The 24,806-nt window shown below is 42.2% G+C and overlaps 2 protein-coding genes across 4 annotated transcripts in view; one reads left to right on the forward strand and one right to left on the reverse strand.

Annotated features, from left to right (window-relative positions):
* FLACC1 (flagellum associated containing coiled-coil domains 1) overlaps nucleotides 1-1,252 on the forward strand; it is a 29,718-nt gene extending 28,466 nt beyond the window's left edge. For both annotated transcript variants that reach the window (XM_043910404.1, XM_043910405.1), the window contains one exon: nucleotides 893-1,252. In XM_043910404.1, the coding sequence (XP_043766339.1) occupies nucleotides 893-1,016 (124 nt within the window). In that variant the 3' untranslated portion in view covers nucleotides 1,017-1,252. The remainder of the gene's footprint in view (nucleotides 1-892) is intronic.
* Nucleotides 1,253-1,995: 743 nt separating this feature from the next.
* On the reverse strand, nucleotides 1,996-24,559 carry CASP8 (caspase 8). Of its 2 annotated transcripts, XM_043910403.1 has the most exons (12): nucleotides 24,428-24,446; nucleotides 24,096-24,218; nucleotides 22,214-22,256; nucleotides 21,566-21,628; nucleotides 13,284-13,621; nucleotides 10,678-10,783; nucleotides 9,598-9,736; nucleotides 9,441-9,485; nucleotides 8,791-8,876; nucleotides 7,093-7,234; nucleotides 4,445-4,946; nucleotides 1,996-3,065 (listed from the first exon to the last, which is right to left on the reverse strand). In XM_043910403.1, exons 5-12 carry the CDS (start codon nucleotides 13,586-13,588, stop codon nucleotides 2,930-2,932), a joined length of 1,461 nt encoding a protein of 486 aa, XP_043766338.1. In that variant the 5' UTR covers nucleotides 13,589-13,621; nucleotides 21,566-21,628; nucleotides 22,214-22,256; nucleotides 24,096-24,218; nucleotides 24,428-24,446; the 3' UTR covers nucleotides 1,996-2,929. The 2 variants fall into 2 exon arrangements, with proteins under 2 accessions (XP_043766338.1, XP_043766337.1); XM_043910402.1 differs by having other exon boundaries at nucleotides 24,096-24,559.
* Nucleotides 24,560-24,806: the final 247 nt, after the last annotated feature.

The following is a 24,806-nucleotide window of genomic DNA, read 5'->3' on the forward strand; positions in this document are numbered from 1 at the left end:
TGATGGACAGGGAAGCCTGGCATTCTGCAGTCCATGGGGTCACAAAGAGTCAGACATGAATGAGCAACTGAACTGAACTGAACTGAAATATGGCAAGCCATGTGCAAGGTCCCACATAGCAAGGGGAAAAGAATGCTTTTATAGAGGGGAAAAAGTAATAGGGGAGGGCTATAGTAAACAGAGTCCATGACTTTTCTCTGCCTGAGTTATTGCTAGAAAACAAGAGGAGTGTTTCTTCCTTTTGGGCTCTGCTACCATCTCAGGGCATGAGAGCTCCCCCTTCTGGCCTCCCTACTCTATTTAATGAAGAATAATAGTTGCTCCATCTTGTCTGACTCTTTGTGACCCCATGGACTGTACAGTCCATGGAATTCTTCAGGCTAGAATACTGGAGTGGGTAGCCTTTCCTTTCTCCAGGGGATCTTCCCAACCCAGGGATTGAACCCGGATCTCCCACATTTCAGGAGGATTCTTTACCAATTGAGCTATCAGGGAAGCCCCATTAAAGAGTCTTTTGTTGGTATCTTTTTTTCACATGGGACTTAGGTGTCAATAGTTTACCTTTAGATGCAGCTGCATTTGGTTCCTATGAAAATCAACCTCAGGTCAGAAATTATACTGTTGCCTGAAGATGCATCTTAGATCATTGAAGTAACTTTTGGTCAATACTTTAGCAAAGGGAAATTGTTCACTGTGTTAATTTTGTCGTAAATTCTTCATATGAGAATGTGGTAATCCAAATTTCATGTCTCCCTAAATTCAAAATCACTGCAAATATTGAAAGAGACCACTCCCAGCCAGTGAAGGAATAAAACCACATTTCTCTGCCTCCCAGATGTCTTATACCCCTTTCTACCCTTCACCTCTATAGTGATAAATCTTCTCTTTATAGGCAAAAGATAATTGCCAAAAATGAAGAAATTTATGATGAACTATCTGGGAGATCTACCTCTGTTATTTATGAGCATAATTCTGACACTTTAGAAGATGGTGGCAACGAAGCACAAGAATCATGAGAAGAAGAGTTGGTCTCTATGACCAAAGATGTTAGGAACCATCTTTGGTAGGCTTAAGAACTCCTGTGAGCTTTTCTTGAGAAATGCATATGGTGAGTTTAGCTTTTGGCCTTGCCTTGATTCTACTTGTGACTTTTCACAATTTGTTTTCTTCTGAGTGACTGAGAATGTGTGAATTCTCATCTCAATTACATAGACATTCATGCCTCTTCATTGAAAAGTGATTGTCTCTATACCTAGAGCTGAGGGTCTCTAGGCTTTGTACTATTTTCTCTTCCACCTTTACATATTTCATTACAAAAGACACTTATCTGAAGACACTCGCACTTCTTTCTATTAAATGTTGACAATATTTTGGGGTGTGCCTTTTGTCCCCCAGACATTTCTCTAGCAAGAATGATAATTTGCTGAATTGATCCCCCAAACCTTTTCTCTCTTATATGTGTCTCCACTCCCCTACTTCTCAATATGTTCCCTACCCTGTGATTTGGGAAGAATTTCTGATGATTCCTGCCATCATCTCTAAACTATTCCCAGAATTCAAATGTCCAGAAGGCAGGCAACATAAATAAGGGAAGTGGGCTTGACATAAGAAAACAATAACCATATAAGCACAGTGACAAATGGTAACTGGCAGCAATCTCAATGAGGGAATCGGGCAGGATGGTGTGGGGATTGGGGGTATGGGGTAAGGGTTGTGGAAATTTGGTGAACCCATTTCATTGTTGCCAAACAGAAGCATGGTGTAAATGTGGTCAGATACTCTGATCTTCAAAAGAAAGTATTCTGGGTTTTATGTGACAGCTTCCAATTTTTAAATATGGAGAAGTAGGGTTTTTTTAGACCAGAAATGTTTAAAAAATACAACTATGTGAACCAATATTGGAAGCCTCAAGGAAAACATATCTAGGATCCAAACATTTTCTACCTGTAAGACTCGAGTCCATTGGCAAAAAAAACAAAAACAATCTCCAAAGAATAGTATGATAAACTTACATTTTATTCTGCTAAAAATATTTATTACATTACTAATTATTAATTACTAAAGATTTAAACTGATTTGAACATATAAAGAAAGAGCAAACATGTAAAAGGCATACTGCATTGATAGCATAAAAGCAAATCATGTTCAGCACTACAGAAGCATGTATATAAAAGCTGAAAAGCATGTATATAAAAGGGAGTTTGGAAAGATTTTAAAAAAAACAAAATTATTTGGTATTTTAAAAATCTTTAATATACGAATTTTTAAATTTTTTATTTAAAAGAATCTTGCAAATTAGTATAAAAGATAGCTTGGGAAAAGACCTACTGGAAGTACAAAACAAGTTAATATTGTTTCTCTTAAAAGTAGGTTGGATGTTGCATTTATGAATACTTTTTTTTAAAAAAGAGAATAATCTCTAAGCTTTTGAAACTGAAGTCTAAAGAGTAGTGGTTTTCACTGCTGAAAAGTAAGGTCTGCTCATGGCTAAGGAGAGGAGGGTCACATGTTTCCAGGATAGCTTATCAAACTCACCAGCAGTAATCAGACTGGATGTGGGAACTTTATACCTTGAACCTCAATAGTCGAGGGGGATTTTTAGTAGGTCAGATCGCAAAAGTCTCCCTCCATGATCTTTGACATTTCTTTTAAACATACTGTGTTTTTTGTATCTATTTTAGTTCATTTTTAAACCTTTTCATCAAATTAAAAACACAATGGAAATCAAGCCCACAGCTATGACTGTCTAGTTACTGTCTACAAGCCAGAAATTTAGGCTTGAATTAGCATAAAAATTATATTGTCCTGACTCCCATGCTGTCCCAGCTATTTGAAAATAAAAAGAAGAAGAAATAGAATAAAGTAGCAGCAGCGTTTTCACTTTTTCAGTTGCATAACTATTGTCTAGTTATACAACTAGACAACAGCATCAATTAAGAGGAAAGAAGAGTTTTTTTCGCAGTGTGAAAGTAGGTTGTGGCATCTGTTTGCCCATATTTCTCTTGTCATCCTTATTGCTTACTTCGAAGTTCACCTTGGTTAGGATGGTGAGAATGTCTTCACCCCTGAAAAATGTAACAGAACATTGTGACCATCTATGGGAGGAAATCACGATCATCTACTGTAGTTAGTGATAATTGTTTCCCTCAAAACATCAGGCATTTGAATTCATAAGGTGTTAAACCAAAGCCTACCACAGCTTTCTAGGTAAAGAAGTTCTCAGAGCTTCATAACTTACGTTTGGTTTACTCGGGATCAGAAACCTCAGTGTCAACACTGGATTTGGTTTCTCTCCCTCCTGACCTTTGCACCTCACTCTACTCCAAGTACTATGTCACTTACCCACTAATCTCCTCAAGGCCCCTCAACATCTTCTGCCTCAAACTGGCATTGCCTCTGTGGATTCATTGATGGCTCCATCAAACTTGAAGCAAGTGGAAATAGAATGTCTCCTGCAGCAATTCCACCCCTTTCTCACCAGCATCTCTTATCACTTTGGTTGGGCAACCTGTTTATTCACCTCTGTAGCTAGCCCTCTGGAACCTTGCAGGTTCATTCACTATCTAAGTTACAAAATGAAAATGTAGCCTGGATGTTATGGTTCTCTCTCAGTCCTTTCTCTGCCATGGACAATTCTTGCTTTTCACACAGTTAAAACATAATGAGACACAAAACTAGAAGCAACTTGCAGAGGAGTTCTTGCTATTTATTTGCTGGTTGTATGTACATTAAGTGAACTAAGCCATACAAAACTATCACTTAACTAATGGAAACATAAGATAATAAATGAGGAAAAGATATTTTCCCACATTTTGTGAGCTTCAAAGCAGTCAAATTATTGGGAATACAAAAGGTTTCTACACTTTGGCTCTTAACTCCCACAAGAGGGTTTGAGGTTGGTGAGCTATTACAGAAGGCTTCCCTAGTGGCTCAGATGGTTTAAAAAAAAAAAAAATCCACCTGCAATGCAGGAGACCTGGGTTCGCTCCCAAGTTGGGAAGATACCCTGGAGAAGGATATGGCAACCCACTCCAGTATTCTTGCCTGGGAAACTGCATGGACAGAGGAGCCTGGTGGGCTACAGTCTATGGGGTCATAAAGAGTCAGACACAACTGAGCGACTAACACTTTCACTTTTGACAGAGTAAGAGAATGTTAAACATTGAAATTCCAAACTTGTTGAGTGGGTTCAGTCAGGTTTCTGCCTAAAAACAGAGCTGTACTATATGATTTTGCCATCTCTCCAGCTCTATGATATACTGATTGTCTTTTAAAGTGCTAAATAAAAGAAAATCCTCAGTAAGCATCTCAGATTTTTCCATCTGTGAACTAAAGATCTTAACACTTGCTGCCTCTTTCACTCTGCAACTGACCTGAGAATCAGCTATGTGATCCACAACTAGACATTTGGAGATGAACGTAGGATTGAATAAGCAAAAATCACCTAGGACATCTTTTTCTCAGGTTCTGGCAAAGCGATTGGATATACCAGGTCCCCTCCCTGATGCTTCGGTAGGAGACACAGTTGTTCACAGTGGCCATCCCCAGCAGAAAGTCAGCCTCATCTGGGATATATCTCCTCCGAGGTGCTGAATCCATTTCTAAACAGACTTCCATCTGTTCTGAGTCGGTCTCAACAGCTATACCTCTCTGGTAGTCATCCCCTTGACAAGCCTGAATAAAAAAGATTTTGGGTTTGCCAACAAGGGAAGGGCATTTTAAGCCAGTGAAGTAAGAGGTCAGCTCATAGATGGGGGCTTCTTGCCCATCGGTGCCATAGATGATGCCCCGGTTTCCATGGGAGAGGATGCAGCAGATGAAGCAGTCTCTGTTTCTGTGGTCCTTCTTCTGGTAGAATTCCAGAGCCTTATGGATTTCCTCTGCTGTTTGGTCTCTGTAGTGCACTATCTCAAAATGAAGTTCCCTAAAGGTCTTGTCCAAAGCCTCTGGAAAGTGAAACAAGAAAAATCATATTGGACCTCCCTAGTGGTCCAGTGGTTAAGAATCTGCCTGCCACTGCAGGGGGTATGGGTTAGATCCTGGTCCAGGGAGGTTCCACATTCCTTGGAGCAACTGAGCCCAGGGCATGGCAACTGAAGCCTGCATACTTTAGTGCCCTTGCTCTGCAAGAAGAGGAGCCGCCACAACGAGAAGCCTACACACCACAGAGAGAGTAGCCCCCACTCGCTGCAGCTAGAGAAAGTCCACACACAGAAATGAAGACCCAATGCAGCCAAAAATAAATAAATTCATTGAAAACAAAAGAAAGAAAAGTCAATAGTACACTGCAGTAATTCCTAGACCACAAGCTAGAACTAGAGAGAACATTGATCAGACAAGAATTTGAACCAGAATTTAAGAACAAGACCCATTATATTAGTGGCTGGATTCCATAGGCTTCTAATATTTACTGCCACTAGCTCCAAACATTTCCCAGTTCTGAGGCAAATGAGAAAGGGGAGACTGCCATTGTCTTTTCTCAACTAGTCTACAAGATTGGTAAGCTATTTTTAAGGTTTACTACTGAACCAGTCTAAAAACTAACTGTACTACTGACATGACCAGAAAGAAAGCAAAACAAATTTTTAATACAAAATCCATGCTTATTTTATCCTGTATCCTCTCAGAGCTATTTATCAAAATACAAGATATGAATGTTTAAAAAGTCAAGTAGAACTAAAAGACTTATTACAAAAAAGTTACCCCTTCTCTACTCTTTCCTACTACCCAGTTATATTCTGTCCAGCCACTTCTGTGAAGGCAACCACTTTCAACTTTTAACTATTTTTGGGGGGTGGGGTGGGGGTGGTGTTAGCCTCCATTTTGTAATGAATTTGGGTACATTTCTATTTATTTATTTATAAATTTTAGACTTTTGTATTGAGTTTCTATTGTGGATGATGAGTACTTGGTGTTCTTAAACATTGATAACATTTAGTTGAAGCAGTAGAAATCTATATATTACCAGTACTATGTAAATATAATATTCTTTAATATGCTTCCTTTCTTATTAAAATAAACCAAGATATATGATGATAAATGATGTAGCCAGTGAACTTAAGCTCTATGGCTGTTTAAAAACCTTAGAATAGACTTGCTTGAATAAACAAATGTTAACAGAAAACATTCACAGAGTCCTGATGACTAAAATCAACCTATCTTAATTTTCTAAGCACTACTCTACTTTAAAAAAATAAGTCATTACCTGATGTTATGACTCATAAACACCATTTTCAAAAATTCTTTCATCAAGTTGAAATTCTTAATATCACTATGGATTGGGCTGGATTATTTCTCTTATTGCTTTTAGTTGTCGTCATATCTACATTCACATGATGCAAATTACTTTTCATTCAACCTGTGAGATCTCAATCTTAGCCGGAAAAGACTGAGCCAAAGAATTTCTGGTTAGTTTAACATTTGAAAATGCTATTTATGTTAAGAACTCAATTTCTGCTGCGCTCAGAGCCCAACTTCCGTAAATGGTCCATACCAAAGCAATGTTTTCACCCAACACCTAAGACACTCTCCAGAAGCTCTATGCATTTAGTTGAATTATAAATGAAGTTTAGGGACTTCCCTGGTGGTCCAGTGGATGAGAGTCCACCTGCCAATGCAGGGGACCCAGGTTTGTTCCCTGGTCCGGGAACTAGGAACCCACATGCCACTGGGCAACTAACCTCATGAGCCACAACTACTGAGCCCGCGCTCTAGAGTCCTCAAGCCACAACAAGAGAAGCCACCACAACAAGAAGCCCACTAGCTACAAGTGGAGCAAGCCTGCATGCAGCAACGAAGACCTAGTGTAGCCAAAAATAAACAAAAACAAAGCTTATTGTTGCTGACAGCCTTCTCGTAAGATTTAATATTTTATCTGTATAAATATATTGCTTTGATTTTAAAAATTAATTTAAAAAAACCAAAAGCAGAAAACTAGCAAATATTTAAGAATGTTCTTCATATCCACAGGGAAATATGGCTATATCCACCTTTTTGAAACATGTGGCCCTGTTGATACAGTTTTTGTTCTCCCTTTTCAACAAAAACATAGGTATTAGAAATATTTCATTTGTTTTTTCTGTTCTACTGTACCTGCATCGAAGTGTGTTCCACTCCTATCCTTTAGTTTCTGAAGTTCGGGCACCTTCCTCCGTGCTATGCTAAAATCGTAATTGTTAATGATCAAACAGTATCCCCGAGGTTTGCTTGTCATTCGGTAAACTGTGTCGGATGTCTGGAAAACAAAAATCCAACCCAGGAGCTGACTCTCTGGGTCAGCTCTGGTTAGGCGTCACCCAAGCCCACCTGGGATGCAAATGCACTTTCCATGGCCCCACCCCAACTTGGCACTGCTCCGCTAAGGATCTAGTCTCCATTCATTCCCCGGACAAAGGGTCCCCAGGCTTCTTCCACACAGTTTTGCGTGTAAAGTCAGTGTCCCAATATTTGGGCCTCCTGAGCATTGGTACTTAGATTAATAGTGTTGTTGTCATATTGTACTAGTATTATTTATTCTCATCTCTGCCCAAGGCACAGAGCATCTGTGGCAGGGACTAGCATTTATTATTCATTTGAGAGAGCTCAGTCAGGAGTTGCTGGACTGAGGACTACTGCCGTGCTGTCTTTAGGCGGCCCTTTGTGGCCTTGTGATTCCCTTGGCTCTCTGATCATCTCATCCATGCTCTGGGCCAACAGCTGAGGACCTATCCGTCACACGATGCAGCATGGTCCCAGGATTTTTAAAGCTGATGGCTTAACTTGGCTCTGAGGACCACAGCGACTGGAGGAGACAGATGGGTTATGCTGTGGGTTACAATATCCAGGTTCTAGTATTTGACAGTGACTCTGTGACCTCCTGATTTCCCCAGGGCTGTTTTAGTGCTGAGATATTTAGCATTTATTGGGAAATCCATGCAGCTCCTCAAGGTAGAAGAGAGAGCCCCAGACTAGGGGGCCAAATTCCTGGCTCAATAACCTCAAAACTTGGGACAAGTTATTGAACCTCTCTTGCCCCTGGTGTCATTAGCTGATGGGTGGGGACGACGTCAGCAGAGTGCTTTACTGTTTACAAAGTGCCACATGACTTTGGCTAATCCTTGATGCTCATACCAAGAGAGGTCTGGTAATTTGCCCAGGAGCCCACTAATGAATGGTCTCTCCTAAGCTTAATTTCAAGTTTTTCTCACTAGGCTTTTGGCTTGTAGCAATTCCTCTGCTTCCCTGGGAAGAGTGAATGGGCTGATGAGTAAGAAGGTGGTAAAGTGTTGAAGGTTACAGAAACAGAAGTGATACCAGGAAAGGCAATTCTTGGGCCTGCTCAATGGGAGGAGAACATAGAGATGACTGGATCGTGAATATTTGCTGCTTACGCCCAGTCACAAAGGAGAAACAGTTTTGAAATGCAAAGCTAAACGAAGGCTTTGCTTTTTCCAGTCCTGCTCATCTCTCCCCCCAACCCCACAAAGCCCCCTCCCATTTAGACTGAGGCAGCTGCTACAGGGATCAAGTTAGAGGCTCCCTACTCCTCTGTCCTCCAACCCTTCCAACATCTTTGGTTTTAAAATAGACATGTAACACATGGGAAACCAAAGAGATCACCTTTACCAAATTCCAAAGTCACATTTTAAACTTGTGCTTTTGTGGAATTTTTCTATAGTTCTCAACACTTTTCATTAAGTTTCTGTCCCTTATTAGTTTATTCCGGTGGGGGCGGGGGGGGGGGGGAGCTCAGGAACACAATAACTAGAATCTGCAGCACAAAAGCGGAAAGGAATGGGAATTTCCTGGTACCTGCACCTCACTGTCCTGTTCTCCTGGAGAGTCTGACACGGCCAGCATCTCAGAGGAGCCCTCCTCTGGAAGCGGTTGTGATGTATCTGGAATGAAATGTGGCACGGAAGATATTGGTTAGGAAAGAGGTGACAACATAAGGTCCCTTTTAAAATGTAAATTCACTGACTGCCTTGAACATAATATACTTGCAGTCCACAGAATAAGGGAAAATCTTACTACTGACTCACTCTGCCTGTATTTCAAACTTGCCAGCCTGAGGCTACAGGGTCTCTGCCTTTTGACAACTCCTTTTATATCTTCCATGTGCAGAGAAGGTGACTAATGGTCACTGCTATTAGGAGAGCAGGTCCATTAAGATGCAGATGTGGTAAAGGTTGCAGAGAGGACACAGTGAGGCTTGTAGTTTAGTCACTGTCCGACTCTTTACGACCCCATGGACTGTAGCCCACCAGTCTTCAGTCTATGGGATTTTCCAGGTAAGAATACTGGAGTGGGTTGCCATTTCCTTCTCCACGGGATCTTCCCAACCCAGACACTGAACCCACATCTCTTGCATCTCCTGCATTGGCAGGCAGCTTATTTACCACTAGAGCCACTGGGAAGTAAATTAACTAAATAGACCTTGAAAACATATCTGCAAGTATTACCATTTGAAAATTCATCTGGATCTCTTTCAAGGCTCATTCTTCTCTCTGAATTTTAAAAGAAACATACACATATTTGATTAGAAACAGTTGTGACATAGAAGCATCTGTCAATTTAAGACCACATTTTGCTGCTTCACAGCTCTCAGGTTACCTATACCTTTTCTTAATTCTTCATAATCAATGATTTTCTTCAGCAGGCTCTTGTTGACCTGCTCACAGATTCTTTTCAGGGTGTCCAAGTTTTCTTCCCCTAGGATGGTCCTCTTCTCCATCTCCACGAAAATATCAAGCAAAGTCTAGAGGGGGGAGAAGTCAAGTTAGAAAACAGGATGGAGTTTTACTGACTTTTAGATTATTATTTTTTTTATTTCCACTTTCTCCAAACTAGACACCCACCTAGCTTCCCAAGCTGATCCTCCTAAGAGGACATCCTGGTCTTATAAAGCCAATCAATAAACTATCAGGGAGGGAATTCATGTTTTCTGGCCCAAAAAGACAGAAATCAGACAGAGAAGAAGTCACCTCAGATGTCACCCAGTCCCCAGGCCCAACCATCTATGAACACTTCTCTGTGAAGACAGTGAAGAAGCCCCGGTACATGGCTGAGATGCGGCAGCCCAGTCCCCATGGCAACAGCCTTGGGAACTGCCTCACACCCTACATTACCTCTGGCACCCAATCACCTCCAGGCTGAGGGTCCTCAACAACACACACACACAGACACACACACACACATACAGCATTACATCGCAGCACAGACACACATATGTAGAGACACACCATACCCCCCCCCACACAAATACACACACATATAGCATTACATCACAGCACAGACACACATACATATAGACACACCATACCACACACACACACACACACACACACACACACACACACACACACAAGTTCCAGGTCCCAGGTTTTTCAGAGACTGCAGAAGTGGGGAAATGGTCTCAGGCCCACCACTGGCTCTCCTGGCTCTGCAGGCCCCCACGACTGACCTGGGCTCCCACAACCAGCCTTCTCTCTTTGTTCCTCACTCTGTCTAGTCCCTGATAATTAATGTGAGCAGCACCTTATATTATACAAAGGATCATATCTACAGCACTCGTTCCAGACAGCATTCTTCTCCCTTGGGTAAAGAGTGAGGATTCAGGTTGCTTTTACTGACAAGAGCGCTCTTTAGTCTCAGAAATCACCGCCAGGGCTACACCTCAGGTGACACAGCAGGTCTTACCATGTCATCATCCAGCTTACATTTGGCAATCTCCTGGCTCAAAAAAAACTTAAACTCCTTCAATTCCACTTTGTTCACATCTTCTGAAATCTGGAAAAGCAGGATCCTATAGTGGGAAACAGAAACACTTTAACTTTCTTAAATTATTTCCCATCTGATATATGGAGTCACGTGGACTTGATCCTCTGGCCTCCCTTTAAAATAAAACCAGCTAATGACATGATTTATGAGTTGAGTCCTTGGAAAGAGGCTGGTGTAGGGACACTGAAGACTCATGGCTCATGCTCAACTATCCCACTCTTAACGGAATTTAAATCCCCCAGGGGCTTCCCTGGTGGTTTAGTGGTTAAGAATCCACCTGCTCATGCAAAGGACACAGGTTCAATCTCTGGTCCAGGAATGGACCAGGTGCGGTCCCACATGCTGCAGGGTAACTAAGTCCGTGTGCCACAATTACTGAGCCCATAATGCTCTAGGGCCCAAGAGTTGCAACTACTAAAGCCCGCAAGCCCCAGATCCACCGTACCATGATGAAGAGTAGCCTCCGCTCTCTGCAACGAGAGAAAGCCTGCATGCAGCAATGAAGACCCAGCAGCACAAAAATAACTAAATAAATAATTTTTTAAATTTAATTAAAATTTTTAAAAGTTCCCCAATTTTAACTTTCAGTTAACATCAGTTGAGTGAGTTGTGTTTTTCCCTTGTCCTTCACTATAAGATCAAGATCTTGCTGCACAGAAAAAAAAAGAAAAAAGACTTTGATTTTGGATATTATTCTTTTCAAAAACAGATCAGTTTAGTCAATGTTCTCCTAGCCACTCCCTTCAATAGGAAGGCCAAACACCTCCTCCTGGAACACAGGCTTTTGTGAACTGAGCCTAATCTGCCTCTTCATCTCTGGCCACGCCTTACCACCATCTCCCCATTCCTCTCCGAACATACCCAGTTGCCCTGCCCCTCACCCTTTGATGCTGGGCCCCTCACACCCCCATTATCTTGTCCATCTGTAGACTGGATTAAGGTGGTCCTAACCCGATGGCTGGTGTCTTTAGAAGAAGAGGGAACTTTAGACACAGACTGAAAGGAGAGAATACAAGGTGAAGAGAGGCAGAGATTGGAGTGAGGCGTCTGAAAGAAGGACACCAAGGAGTGCCTGCAACTCCCTGAAGCCAGGAGAGGAGCATTAAATAGATTTTCCCTTAGAGCCTCCAAAAGGGAACCCGTCATGTTAACACCTCAATTTCAGGCCCATAGGCTCCAGAACAATTAGAAAAATAATTTCTCCACTGTGTTAAGCCTTTGGCAGGACAGACAGCCCAAGCCACTGCCGTTCTTCTGACAGCATCTGGAGTCATGGGGATTAAGCAGTCATTGGGTGTTGCAGACTGGCTCATGAAGTGAAATTGTGGAAGCTGTTTAACCTTTAGGATGATTGGTTATTACAGTGGGGGTTTCCATTGTATGGCCATGGATAGATTAGAAATGATTATCTTAAGACTCCTCTGGTGGTACAGTGGGTAAGAACCCATCTGCCAATGCAGGGGACGTGAGTTCTATCCCTGGTTGGGGAAGATTCCACTTGCTGTGGAGCAACTACGCATGCGCACTGAAGCAACCAGGGCCGAGTCCCGCAACAACTGAAGCCCGCGCGCCTAGAGCCTGCGCTCCGCAACGAGAGAAGCGGCCGCAATGAGAAGTCAGCGCGCTGCAACAAAGAGTAACCCCTACTCGCCACAACTAGAGAAAGCCCAGGTGCAGAACTGAAGACCCAGCACAACCATAAGTAAGTAAATAAATGAATCATTTTTTAAAAAATTATTATCTTATGCCATTAAAAAAAAAAACAACCAATCATTGTGGGGGTCCAGCCTGGCCACAACAGAATGACTGGCAGCACACACCTCACTGAAGAACTTGGTAACGCAAGCCTTTAAGTGTGTAATAAAAGCCTAAAACCCTGTGGAGAATTTCATAGACATCCACCAGTAGATGGGACGGGTTCTCGAGTGGGAAGCTGCAGTGCTTCATTTAATAATAAGCAAGGTTAAGTGCACGGTATGAACATCAGCAAAGCAGACGTCAAGATAACAGGCATGCAACAGAGAGGAGAGTTAGAATGCTTAAAGCATGGCTATTTGAATTTCAGTGGCTTCCCAGGTGGTGCTAGTGGTAAATGACCCGCCTGCCAATGCAGGAAACATAAGAGACACAGGTTCCATCCTTGCGTTGGGCAGATCCCCTGGAGGAGGAAATGACAACCCACTCCAGTATTCTTGCCTGGAGAATCCCCATGGACAGAGGAGCCTGGAGGGCTACAGTCCATAGGGTCACAAAGAGTCGGACACAACTGAAGCAGTTAGCACATGTACCTACTGGTAATGTTTCACTCTGTAAAGAAAATTTTACTTTATTAGTTTTAGTATTTTTTTTCTCTGAATTCTACATGAAGTCTCTACATTTCTTAACCTGGCCATGGTGAAACTTCTTGCCAGAGCCTCCAAAGTCACTCCACACAGACAACCTACATGCAACATCAGCCCTGCCCATAAAGATGTGTCCATTCAAACCCACCGCTCCCAGGTCCACACCGTGGAGGTTCTCCCCACCTGTAGGCAGAGATCTGGGCCCTGCCGGGTATGTGAAGCTCCCTCTTCATCTCCTCCTCGCTGGTGTCCAAGTAGTAACGCAGCAGATCCAGTCTATTCACTCGGAAAAGCAGCTCCTTCAAGAAGGACAGATTGCTTTCCTCCAAGATTCTCCTTTCTTGGAGCCTCTGGAATAGCATCCAGGCATCGTTGATGGGTTCCTGCTTCCTATATGGGATGTGGTCCCGGCTTAGGAACTTGAGGGCAGCCAGGTCGTCACTGCCCAGCTCTTCCCCAATTTTATAGAGACATCGAGTGAGATCCATGCTTTTCAAGTGTTAGGAGAATGTAGTTGTTACCTAGGTTAAAATACAATGTTATTTTCAGATGAGGAAGAAAACTACCACTTACTGGTTTGTTCCTTCATCAGTTCCTTCATCACATTGGCAGGTGGATTTGTTACCACTGAAACACCAGGGAAGCCCTATTTCCATGTACTTACTTGTTTGAGTGGGCGTCCCTGGTGGATCAGATGGTAAAGAGTCCACCTGCCATGCAGGAGACCTGGGTTTGACCCCTGGGTCAGGAAGATCCCCTGGAGAAGGGAACAGCTACCCACTCCAGTATTCTGGCCTGGAGAATTCCATGGACAGAGGAGCCTCGCAGGCTACAGTCCATGGGGTCTCCTAGAGTCAGACACAACCGAGTGACTAACACACACATTTGAGCAGGTAAGAAAAGGAGAGGGCAGTGTTTCAGGAGAGCACAGACAGCCTTCACACAGTAGCCCCGAATCTGGAGTTCTCCGCCTTGAGCCCCTTGAGTCACCGTGGATTTCTCCTTCACCTTCCCTGCTCTGATAGGCCTATATTCTAGGCACCAGGAGCCCTTGGAGCAGGGCTGGTGTCAGACACAGCACAGGAACAAGACTGGGACATAACTCCTCGAGGCGGGCCACATGGTCACTGTCAAAGCGAGGAATCTCACCAGCAGCTGAGTGTCTAGGCAGTGGGGCTGTGGGGTCGGACAGAACTTAGACCAGAACCCAGGGTGGGCCTGGCCCAGGCCTGCACAGTTCAGAGCCTCTTAGGGTGAGATTGTCCTCTGTAAACTGAGATCAAAAGAACAACCTCTCCTGCAGTGTTGTGAGTGTGAGAGAAAGGGAAAGTAAGAGTCGCTGAGACACGGCTGTCTCTTTGTCACCCCATGGACTGGAGCCCTCCAGGCTCCTCTGTCCAGGGGATTTCCCAGGCAAGAATACTGGAGCGGGTAGCCATTCCCTTCTCCAGGGGATCTTCCCAAACAAGGGATCAAACCCAAGTCTCCTGTACTGCAGGCAGCTTCTTTACCTTCTGAGCCACCAGGGAAGCCCCTCTGTGAGCATGTAACACCCTTAATGTTTGCAGAGTAACGAGCAACAGCTCATGAATGAAGGCATGTTCACCTAAAAGGAAGGAAGCACCTCGGCTGTGGGGCGGACACCACTGGCCCCACAGCAGGTGGTTACAAGTGTGCGTGGAATCTGAACACGTCTCTTCCCCTGCGAATCTTCCTGCTTCCTCCCTGGAAACTTCAGTTGGAAGCAGCAGTTTTCAACCTCTTCATAGCTGAAGAACTTTTCCTCGAAGGCCTACTCAAATGCTCCCTGACCTCAGGGCTACTGTCTGCGAACCTTGAACTAGAAAACCTTTAACCTCAGCTCCAGCACTTGCTTGTTCCCGCAGACTCTGTGCCCCTGGGCATTTTGCTTGACATCAGATAATCTTAACCTGTTTGGATCTCTTTCCTCCCTGAAACAAGGCTCCTGAATTTTTAAGCATTCACTGACATCCTTGGATGAAACCACGAATCCTGACTATCATTTGAGGGGTGATAGAGTCAACCAGGACCTGTGTATTTTGTACATCAGATGTTAAAATAGAAACATTAAGGTCAATTTTAGTATTTTTTTAAAGTGGCCCACAAAAAAATAACTTCTTTTAAAGTAGCCCAAAAGATTTTGAGGCTTTTTAGCTTTTCTTTTTAAAAACACCTCCAACCTCCCAATGCTGATTATAGAACAGTGGGGTTTTTTGAGGGGGAAGGGTAAAAATTGAAAATACAATAAATTATAACATGGTCACAGTTGTCATTATCATACATCACATACACATAAAGATACATTTATAGAAAAAACAAAGATGGGTTTTTTTTTACCCATTTAATAATTAGAATGAACATTTACCCTTACGATAAACATTCTTCTTTGGCATATTTTTAATATTTCTTGAATTCCAGCATGTGAAAATAAAATTGATTTTAAGCAACTTTCTGTTTCTTTACTGTTAAAATAATATTGCATTGAGGGACTTTTCCCCTCAATATCCTGGGCATATCTCTGATTATTTCCTTTTTTAGAATTGGAATCATGGCAAAACTTTTTTTCACCCTTTTGGTCTAAAGCTGGCGTTACTGTTTAGACAAAAGTGTTTTCTTGATTAGCGAACTGTAGGGACAGTGTCTTGGGAAGATGCATTTTGTTTTGTATTGGATTCACAAAGACTGCAGAGCCTAGATCATTCACTGCAAAAGCAATCAATTATCATAAAAATATTTTGATATCTTAAATATTTGGCCAGCACCTAAAAAGCATATGTTCAAAGTTCAACAAACAAAACTACTGGACATTCCAGGGAACAGACTAGTGAGTTCATTCCTTAAATCACACTCTGTAGGAACACACATGTGCTCTCCAGGGTTTGTACATATCACAACAGCATGATATGTAAGCTTGAACAACTAGAAACATCCCCAAAGTCCTCCAATAAAAGAGTGGCTAAATCAACTACATATTGTCATACACAGAAAGCTGTGCGGCACTTGAGAAGATGTCCTCCACCTTCTGAAAGTAAAATGCATGGACATTCAAGATGTGTTATGTCAGTGAAGATAGTAAGTTGCAACATAACCAAGAATCACAGAGCTACTTTTCAGAAACACTCAAACAATACAATTAGATTTTCAAAGATTATAGACATACTTATAAAAGCAGAAAAAAAAAAAAAGATACAGAAATTCTGGAAAGTGACATACCAAATTCATAAAGTGCCTAGTTTTTGTCTTCACGGATCTTTGAAGAGAATACGTTGGTTGTCTGAGAGGAGAGGAACTAGAGGTCTGGGGGTGGCGGAGGCCCGGGGGGCAGACAGGAAGAGACTTGCTTTACATTCTACATCCTTTGCACGGTGTGAATCTTTACCATTTGCGTGTACTACTTATGCTAAATGTACATGAACTTAAAAGCTCTATATAAAGTCCTATTTTTATTCCAGTATATGAATCTGGAAAGGATCTGAACTGGGTCAGCTCTGCTTAGTACCATTAAGCCCAGTGTCCTTAGATCTTTTAACCAGTTCTAACCATTGCTAAAGTATCATTTTACAGAATAAAATCAACCAAAGAATCAAATGAAAGCAGAATCGCCTTTTTTTCCCCTCTGCAGTTATTTTCTGATATTATAACAATTATTTTCTGATATGATTTTCTAACTGTGATAACAATGCTTTCTGTATTCACTTTAGAAAATACAGGAAAGATAAAAAGAGAATAAAAATCACCTATAATTCTATCATCCAAAGTTAAAAGCCTTAATCAAAACATTCCAGACATAAATTGTACCAATGTTTTCAGTCCCCCAAGGCAATAGAAATAAAAACAAAGATTAACAAATGGGACCTAATCAAGCTTACAAACTTTCGTACAGCAAAGGAAGCCCAAACAAAATGAAAAGACAATCTACAGAATAGGAGAAAATATTTACCAATGATATAACTGACAAGGGCTTAATTTCCAAAATATACAAACAGTTCATACAGCTCAACAACAACAACAACAAAAACCCAACTCTAAAATGGGCAGAAGACCCAGAGAGACATTTCTCCAAAGGAGAAATATAAATGGCCAATAGGCACATGAAAAGATGCTCAACATCGTTAATTATTAGAGAAAATGCAAATCAAAACCACAATGAGGTACCCCTTTCACCAGCCAGAACAGCCATCACTAAAAACTCTATAAACAACAAATGCTGGAGAGGATGTAGAGAAAAGAGAACCTTCCTACACTGTTGGTGAGAATGTAAGTTGCTGCTGCTGCTAAGTTGTTTCAGTCGTGACCGACTCTGTGCGACCCCATAGACGGCAGCCCACCAGGCTCTGCCATCCATAGGATTCTCCAGGCAAGAACACTGGAGTGGGTTGCCATTTCCTTCTCCAATGCGTGAAAGTGAAAAGTGAAAGTGAAGTCGCTCAGTCGTGTCTGATTCTTTGCAGCCCCGTGGACTGCAGCCTACCAGGCTCTTCCATCCATGGGATTTTCCAGTCAAGAGTACTGGAGTGGGGTGCCATTGCCTTCTCCGAATTTAAGTTGGTACAGCCACTATGGAAAATAGTACGGAAGTTCCTCAGGAAACTAATAGAATTACCATATAATCTAGCAATCCCACTCCTGGGCATATATCCAGACAAAAACCTCTAATCCGAAAGGATACATTCACTCCTACCAGCACTAATCACAATAGCCAACACATGGAAGCAACCTAAGTGTCCATCAACAGATGAATGAACAAAGAAGACCTGGTATATATATACACAATGAAATATCACTCAGCCATAAAAAATAATAAAATAATGTAATTTGCAACAATCAGACATTGTCATACTAAGTGAAGTAAATCAGGAAGAGAATGATGAATACGATATGATATCACTTATCTATGGACTCTAAAATAGGACAACTGAAACCTATCTATGAAATAGACTTGTGGTTGCCGAGGGAGAGGGGGTGGGGCAGGGATGACGTGGGAGGGTGCGGTTAATAGATACAAGCTCCTATAAATGCAATGGATAAACAAGGTCCGGCTAACAGCACTGAGAACTATATTCAGTATCCTGTGATAAACCATAATGGAAAAGAATACTGAAAACAATAATGTACATGTACATGTGTGTGTGGCCGGGGGCGGGGGCACATGCACATGTGCGTGTGACTGACTCATTTGGCTGTGCAGCAGAAATTAACACAATATTGAAAATCAACTATTTCAATTTAAAAAAAAAAACTTAAAAAACAAAAGATAGGACTTCCCTGGCACTTCAGTAGATAAGAATCTGGCTGCCAATGCAGAGGACACAGGTTCCATCCCTGGTCCAGGAAGACTCCACATGCCTCAAAGCAACTGAACCTGGGCACCACCACTACTAGCCCGCATACCTAGAGCCCATGCCCTGCAATAGCAGTGAGAAGCCAGGGCGCGGCAACTAGAGAGCGGCCCCCACCCACCACAACTAGAGGAAGCCCAAGGCAGCAGTGAAGACCCAGCAGACCAAACGTAAACAAATAAATAAAAAAAAACAAAGATAACTACCTAATAATATTTTCCTGTCTTTCCTACCAAATATTTTATATCCTGTTTATATATTTTCCCTCCTATTTGAACACACTGTATTTCTGAGGTGTAAGTGTATTTTTCCATGGATAATATTATAAGTACAACTTGATGTCTTTTTTTTCTACAACATGGATTTGAAAATCTGTAAGTTATCTAATCATACAAATGGGCAATAATTTATCTAACCAGTCTCTGATGACATTTTTTGTTGTTGTTCAGTTGCTTAGTCGTGTCCGGCTCTTTGCGACCCCATGGACTGCAGCATGCCAGGCTTCCCTGTCCTTCACATCTCCTGGAACTTGCTCAAACTCATGTCCATTGAGTCAGTGATGACATTTAGGATGATCTTACAATGCAAATCTTCAATGCAACTCTGATTATTTTATTAGAATAATTTCTTAGAAATAGCATTATTGAGATGAAAGACATAAAGCTTTTTAAGGCTTTTGTTACATGTTCAATAGCATTTTCTGACACATAAAAAAATTCCAATCCAAAGCCAGAATGACATGAGTTTGAATATAACATGATTGGCTCCTGTCCTCTATAACCAGGTCATTTCATTTTCTTTGCAATAGCCTGGCAGTGCTTTCTAAGTGATTTTTACATCACATTAAAATGGGCACTTAGTAGGGAGAGTACTGGCAAGGCTTCTTTCCTGACCCAGGTTTTCCAATATTATACCCAGGTATAACATTGTCTTTGCTTAGGTCACCCATCTCTCTGCTTGTAGTACCTGGGAAGCACTGTTACCTGCTCTAGATTTTATACTGTTAACCACGGGCCACCTCTAGACTCTGGCTCTATAGGAAGAGGAACTAAAAGGCACTTCTTTTTTTCTGGGACCTGGATTTACTGCACGAGCTCATAAGCCAGAAACTTTATTAGAGTAATATTTTAAAAAGAATATTCATTGCTCTATTTTTCTCATCCTAAAGTAGTAAAAGTAACACTTGTTCCTTAGAGAACTTTTAGAAGAAAAAAACCACTTGGAAAAATTTAGAAGTAATTTTGGGGTCACATTTGTGAGTTTTTTTCCAATTTTATTCACATATATGCATATATAATGTATTAGATGCATATACATATGTAGAATATATCAATTTGAGTATATTGATTTATATTGCATGCAAGATGGAGGAGAGGGGTGGGAATGGAAAGGCCTTCAGAAGTTTCCTTTTGCTTTCAATTATACAATATCAAAGTAATAAGCCCACATACATGTATTTGTATTATATGATATGTAACTATATCTATTATTTTTATAATGTGTGCCCCAAAGTATTTTTATATAGCCAAACATTTGTATAATGATATATAAATGTTTATAACTTATAACCATATAAACATAAAAATATTTTTCTTGTCTCATTTACTGTAATCCTCTCTAGAAATTGCTATTATCATCTTCACTTTATTACCATGAAAAATCAGTTTAGAAATAAACTAGTAAGAGGTATCAGGCCCAGATTTCAGGATATCAAGAGACTCAGTGACAGACCCTGCAAAAATTTAGATTTTATTCTAATTGCAGTTGGAAGCCAGTGAAGAAATTTAATAAAGACACATAATCAAAATATTTTTAAAGATTTCAAATTAAAATTTTAAAAGACTGAGTGAAAGTCATGCAGTCATGTCCAACTCTTTATGACCCCATGGACTATACAGTCTTTGGAATTCTTAAAGAAACCCCCAAAAGAAACAACAAACAAAAATTCTTAACAAATCCACTAAAGCAGAGAGAAGGTCAGAACCTTACAACCAAGCTGATATGTGCTGGAGCCTGGATTTAAACCTCAGCACCTCATCCCAGAGTCCCAAATTAGCACTGCCTGTTCCACCACAATTAATTGCAAATAAATCTCATCTAATCACAAACAATCCTTCTAATGACCTGCTAGCAGTATCTTAGCTCTCTCACAGTCTTATGGAAAACTACCTCAAAGCTGGAGAAAATAAACCCAAAATTTGCATTCCTCTTCTGAGACAAAAATCTGTGTCTCATTCAAAGCTCAAGAGTACTGGAAAGTTAATCTCAGGCCTGAAAGCCCTAGGTAATAGGATGGCCATTCCCTCCAGTCCGAGAGGATCACTCCAAATTGGGGTTCCCATTCCGAATTGGGGTTCCCCCAGAACCCACCAGAGATCCACACAAGCACTGTTCACTGCAGGGCCCCAGCGAGTGCTATCACACAGCCAAGGAAAGATATCCACATTCCAACCAAATTTAGAACCTACCAAACTGAACAAATGTATAACTTCACCTGTAAATGCTTAATCTCACATTTCCAAACCAATGTTGGAATGAAATTCATAATTCCACCTATGAATGCTTAACTCCACAAGTACAGATTATCAATCTGTTGCCATTATATTATTCCCTGTTCTTTACCCTTTTAATCCCCACACCCCCACCCCACAAAGATAAATAAATAAATAATTGAGTACTTAGCCCGGTGTGTGTGTTTCTGTGTGTGTCTGTCTAGGTGTGTGTGTGTTTATGGTGGTGGTCTGTGGGTCGGCAGGCCGGTAGCTACAGCAGCAAAGTCAGTTGAGATTTGAATTTTGGTTTCTGTTCTTTGATAAGTCTGGCTGGCATAAGGGTGAGGCTTCTATAAAGATGAGTATACCTGAAGTATTCCCCCTCTAAAACCCAGGAATGCATCATCTACTGAAGCTGGAGGGGAACGGACATCTGGGATCTCTGAACCCTCACCATGGCCTTCAGAGGCACGGCTAACTCTCGAAGTTTCTCCATCTACACTCAAATACAAGGATTACCCTATGGGTCCTGAGCCTGCCAGATCCCATTCTCAGTAGCCTAGAGAGTTCTAGAATCAAAGGCCTTCCTCTCCAAAGTCCCATCAGATCTTACCAGAGGCGGATCCTGGAACCTTCACAGCAGCAGCCACTTCACGGGCCTCTTCTCCCAGTACATCTAAGACAGGAATTAGAGTCAAATGAAGAACCAACAGCGTAGCTCGCTTACTTCCTGTTTTCAAAACTCCTGAGTCACTCATAGGCTGAGTGAGGCAGGCCAGCCTCCGGGCGGCAACCCCATCTCCATCTCCAAGAAGGAGCCCGGGGAATAAATAGGAGGTAGGTGCTGGGTGGGGACCCTGGACATCTGAGACTTTCCTCTGGCCATGTGACTTTGGGCGGGTCATTTTCTCTACCACATTCCAAACGGAAAAAATTTGAACTTAATGATAGCTAAGAACCCTTTCTTTTCCTTTTCAGAAATATACAGATTTTTATGGGTTCATTAAGACTTCAGGGGTTTCCTACGGTAATACTCATTGAGCACTCCTGTGCGGTCTTGAGCTCTGGAAACTATGGGGCCCTCACTATGGTTCAGAGGGTCTACTGACCCCCACAGAAACTCTCATGGTTTCCCCCATCTACATTCACATACAAGATCACCTCCATGACCCCAAGACCACCAGATCTCACCCTCAGCAGTCTAGGTCTAGAAAACTCTAGAATCATAGTGTTTCCTCCCAAAAGGCCCAGCCAAACTCACCAAAGGAAAATAAAATCCCAGGGCCTTCACCATGGACTGGGACCTGGAGATAAAACAGAGAACAAAACTCACTTTAGCCCTGCCTTTTGACTCTCATCAGTTGTTTTCTGATGATTAAATTAGAGAAAGAAAACAAAAACAAAAACAAAAAACCTCTCTTCTTTGAAACTACCTGTTCTCTTTCCCCAAATGGAGTATTAGCTTTCAGAGGGCAATGTTCACAGCCAAGACGATTAAAGAGATAGCTGAAAATGCCCCTCCACTTGCAGAGAGCTAGGTAAGGGTGCTGTGTTCCTTTCGTGCCCTTAACTTCCCTTGACTCTGCCCTGAGAACTCCGAGTGAGAAGGCAGCCACAGAATGAAAACCTGTTAGTGGCTAAATCCTAGCCCAGGAAGTGCCCCCTTGCTCTTTTCTTGTGGCCTCCTGAATATCCACCCAATATCTGTCCTGCTGTTTTATGGGGGGTTCCTGTCCTAGGCTGTGACCTTCACAAAGGCAGGGACCACATCTTTCCTGTCCATGTTCCCAGGTTGTGCCACAGGAGTAGAAATACCTCGAATATACAAAGGTCTCCTGCAAATCAACAAGGTAAAGAAACCCTGAAGAAAGACAGCGGATCTGATTACAGAATTCCTTGACAGAGATACTCAGATGGCCAAAGTGTGCAAATGATACTCAAACTCATGACTAAGCTGGGAAATACAAAGTAGGTATGAGCTACCTACTTTGTACCTATGAGAATGGCAAAGGTATGCAAGCTGGATCCAGCTAAGTTCTTGGTGGGCCAGTTCTTCTATAGTCCTTATATAAGTTGTAGAGACTGTCAGTCATGGAATATTAAGCAGTGGTTACAAAGCGGGACCAGACAAAACACACAGAACTTAGAGTACAGAGTGCTTACTTGCAAAAAATAAAATAAAAAGTCAAAAACAGAACAAGTAAAATACAATATGGATAATACTAATATGTAACATGTAATAATAATTGCTAACACTTACTGGGTACAGAGCAACACCAGTCACTAAGTGGCTAAAGCTGTTATTATCAAGTAAATCCTCACAGCGACCTGTTGAGGGAGTGTTAATCCCACTAATGATGAGGAAACAGAGGTACAGAGAAATTACTTTCTTGCTCTGGTCACACAGTTTAAGACATAGTGTACACACACGAAGCAATGGTACATTTCACAAAGATACAGAACAATTAAGGATATGTATCATAAGATGTGGAGGGTTGTCTTTGGGAGCCGGGCTTCCCAGGTGGCTTAGTGGGAAAGAATCCAAATGTCAACGCAGGAGACGCAGGTTCAATCCCTGGATTGGGAAGATCCCCTGGAGGTGGGAGTGGCAACCCATTCCAATATGCTTGCCTGGAAAATCCCATGGACAGAGGAGCCCGGTGGGTACAGTTTCTAGGGTTGCAAAGAGTTGGACATGACTGATCGACTAGCAAACACGCATAGTTTGGGAGCCAGCGAGGAGGGTAGGAGACAGGTTGGGAGTGGGGAGATCCAAGAAAATGGGTAAAGCGAGGCAGGGTGGCGGGGGGGGGGCCCTTGGGTCCCCAAGACCAACGGCTTATAGGGAATCGGGACCTGATTGAGTGATCAGCTCAACCCTCTGCCCCAGGACAAGTGATAAAGAAAATAAACAGAAGAAGGTAAATAAAGTCTTGTGGAAATCTAAAGTAAACCAGCAGGAGACAGGCAGCGGAGGAACTGGAGAGTCCTCAGATTAAAGAGAAGCAAAGCCAGGGGCTGTGGTTCAGAAAGGAACCCACTCAAAACCTGGCACCCTGGCAGGACTCGGAGGTAACATCCCCCGGGAAGTCCTCGAGTGAGAAAGGCGGCATCCAGAAGCCAGCTGGGCACCAGGAACTCACCTACTCCGCACGGTCCTGGCAGCATCCCAGCCACCAAACTCCCAACGACAAGACCCCGCACTGCCTAGCTTCACACGTTGGGTTACTGAGGCCGGTTCTTATAACCCCGCTGGAGAAAAAGCCCTGGAAATGAGGCAAGCGGGAGGGGGAGACAGGAGGTGGGGTTGGAAACGCCTCCAGGAAGAAGTTTACTTTTACTTTCGATGCCTCCCCTAGGCTTGTCTGCCTGTCCCTTGAAGACTCACTTCCTGGTTCTCTCCTCTCTACGTTCAGAATTTGCTACCAAATTCTGCAGAGCTTTAAAAAAAATCTTGAGATAAAAGAAAGAGAACCTGTGAAACCATTGCCTTCCGGCAGAAGGGCAAACTCTGGTCTTCAGGAAGAGAGAAAGAAAATTCCTGAACAGAGAGAACTAGAAAATAAACTTGATTTCGAAAGCTGGAAAACCGAGGTGGCTCACTTGAACAGAAAATATTTCCTATTTAAAGGAACCGATGCCCAATTTCCCTACATTCAGAGGTGACCACAGACAATGTGTCAACATGCAAAGTAAAAACCAGGAAGCTGGACCTGTTTTATTAAAAAGCATTTTTACTCACTACATTTAGTGTTTATCAGCTCTCTAACTTTTAAAGACAGACTTGAGACTGCCTGTGGCCAGTAAAACGTCATTCTCCCTTGAAAGGGGTCTGCGGAGAAAAATGCTTCCTC

Source organism: Cervus elaphus, chromosome 8 (assembly GCF_910594005.1).
Source record: "Cervus elaphus chromosome 8, mCerEla1.1, whole genome shotgun sequence".
NCBI lineage: Eukaryota > Metazoa > Chordata > Mammalia > Artiodactyla > Cervidae > Cervus > Cervus elaphus.

Bases quoted from the DNA above. Each gene is read 5' to 3' on its own strand.
- CASP8 (XM_043910402.1), bottom strand. From the start codon at position 13,588: ATGGATCTCACTCGATGTCTCTATAAAATTGGGGAAGAGCTGGGCAGT. The intron at 9,737-10,677 runs GTAAGACCTGCT...TCCCCCCTCTAG, and splicing joins GTAAGCTGGATGATGACATG to ACTTTGCTTGATATTTTCGT. The intron at 4,947-7,092 runs GTACAGTAGAAC...TTCACTTTCCAG, and splicing joins TGGAACACACTTCGATGCAG to AGGCTTTGGACAAGACCTTT.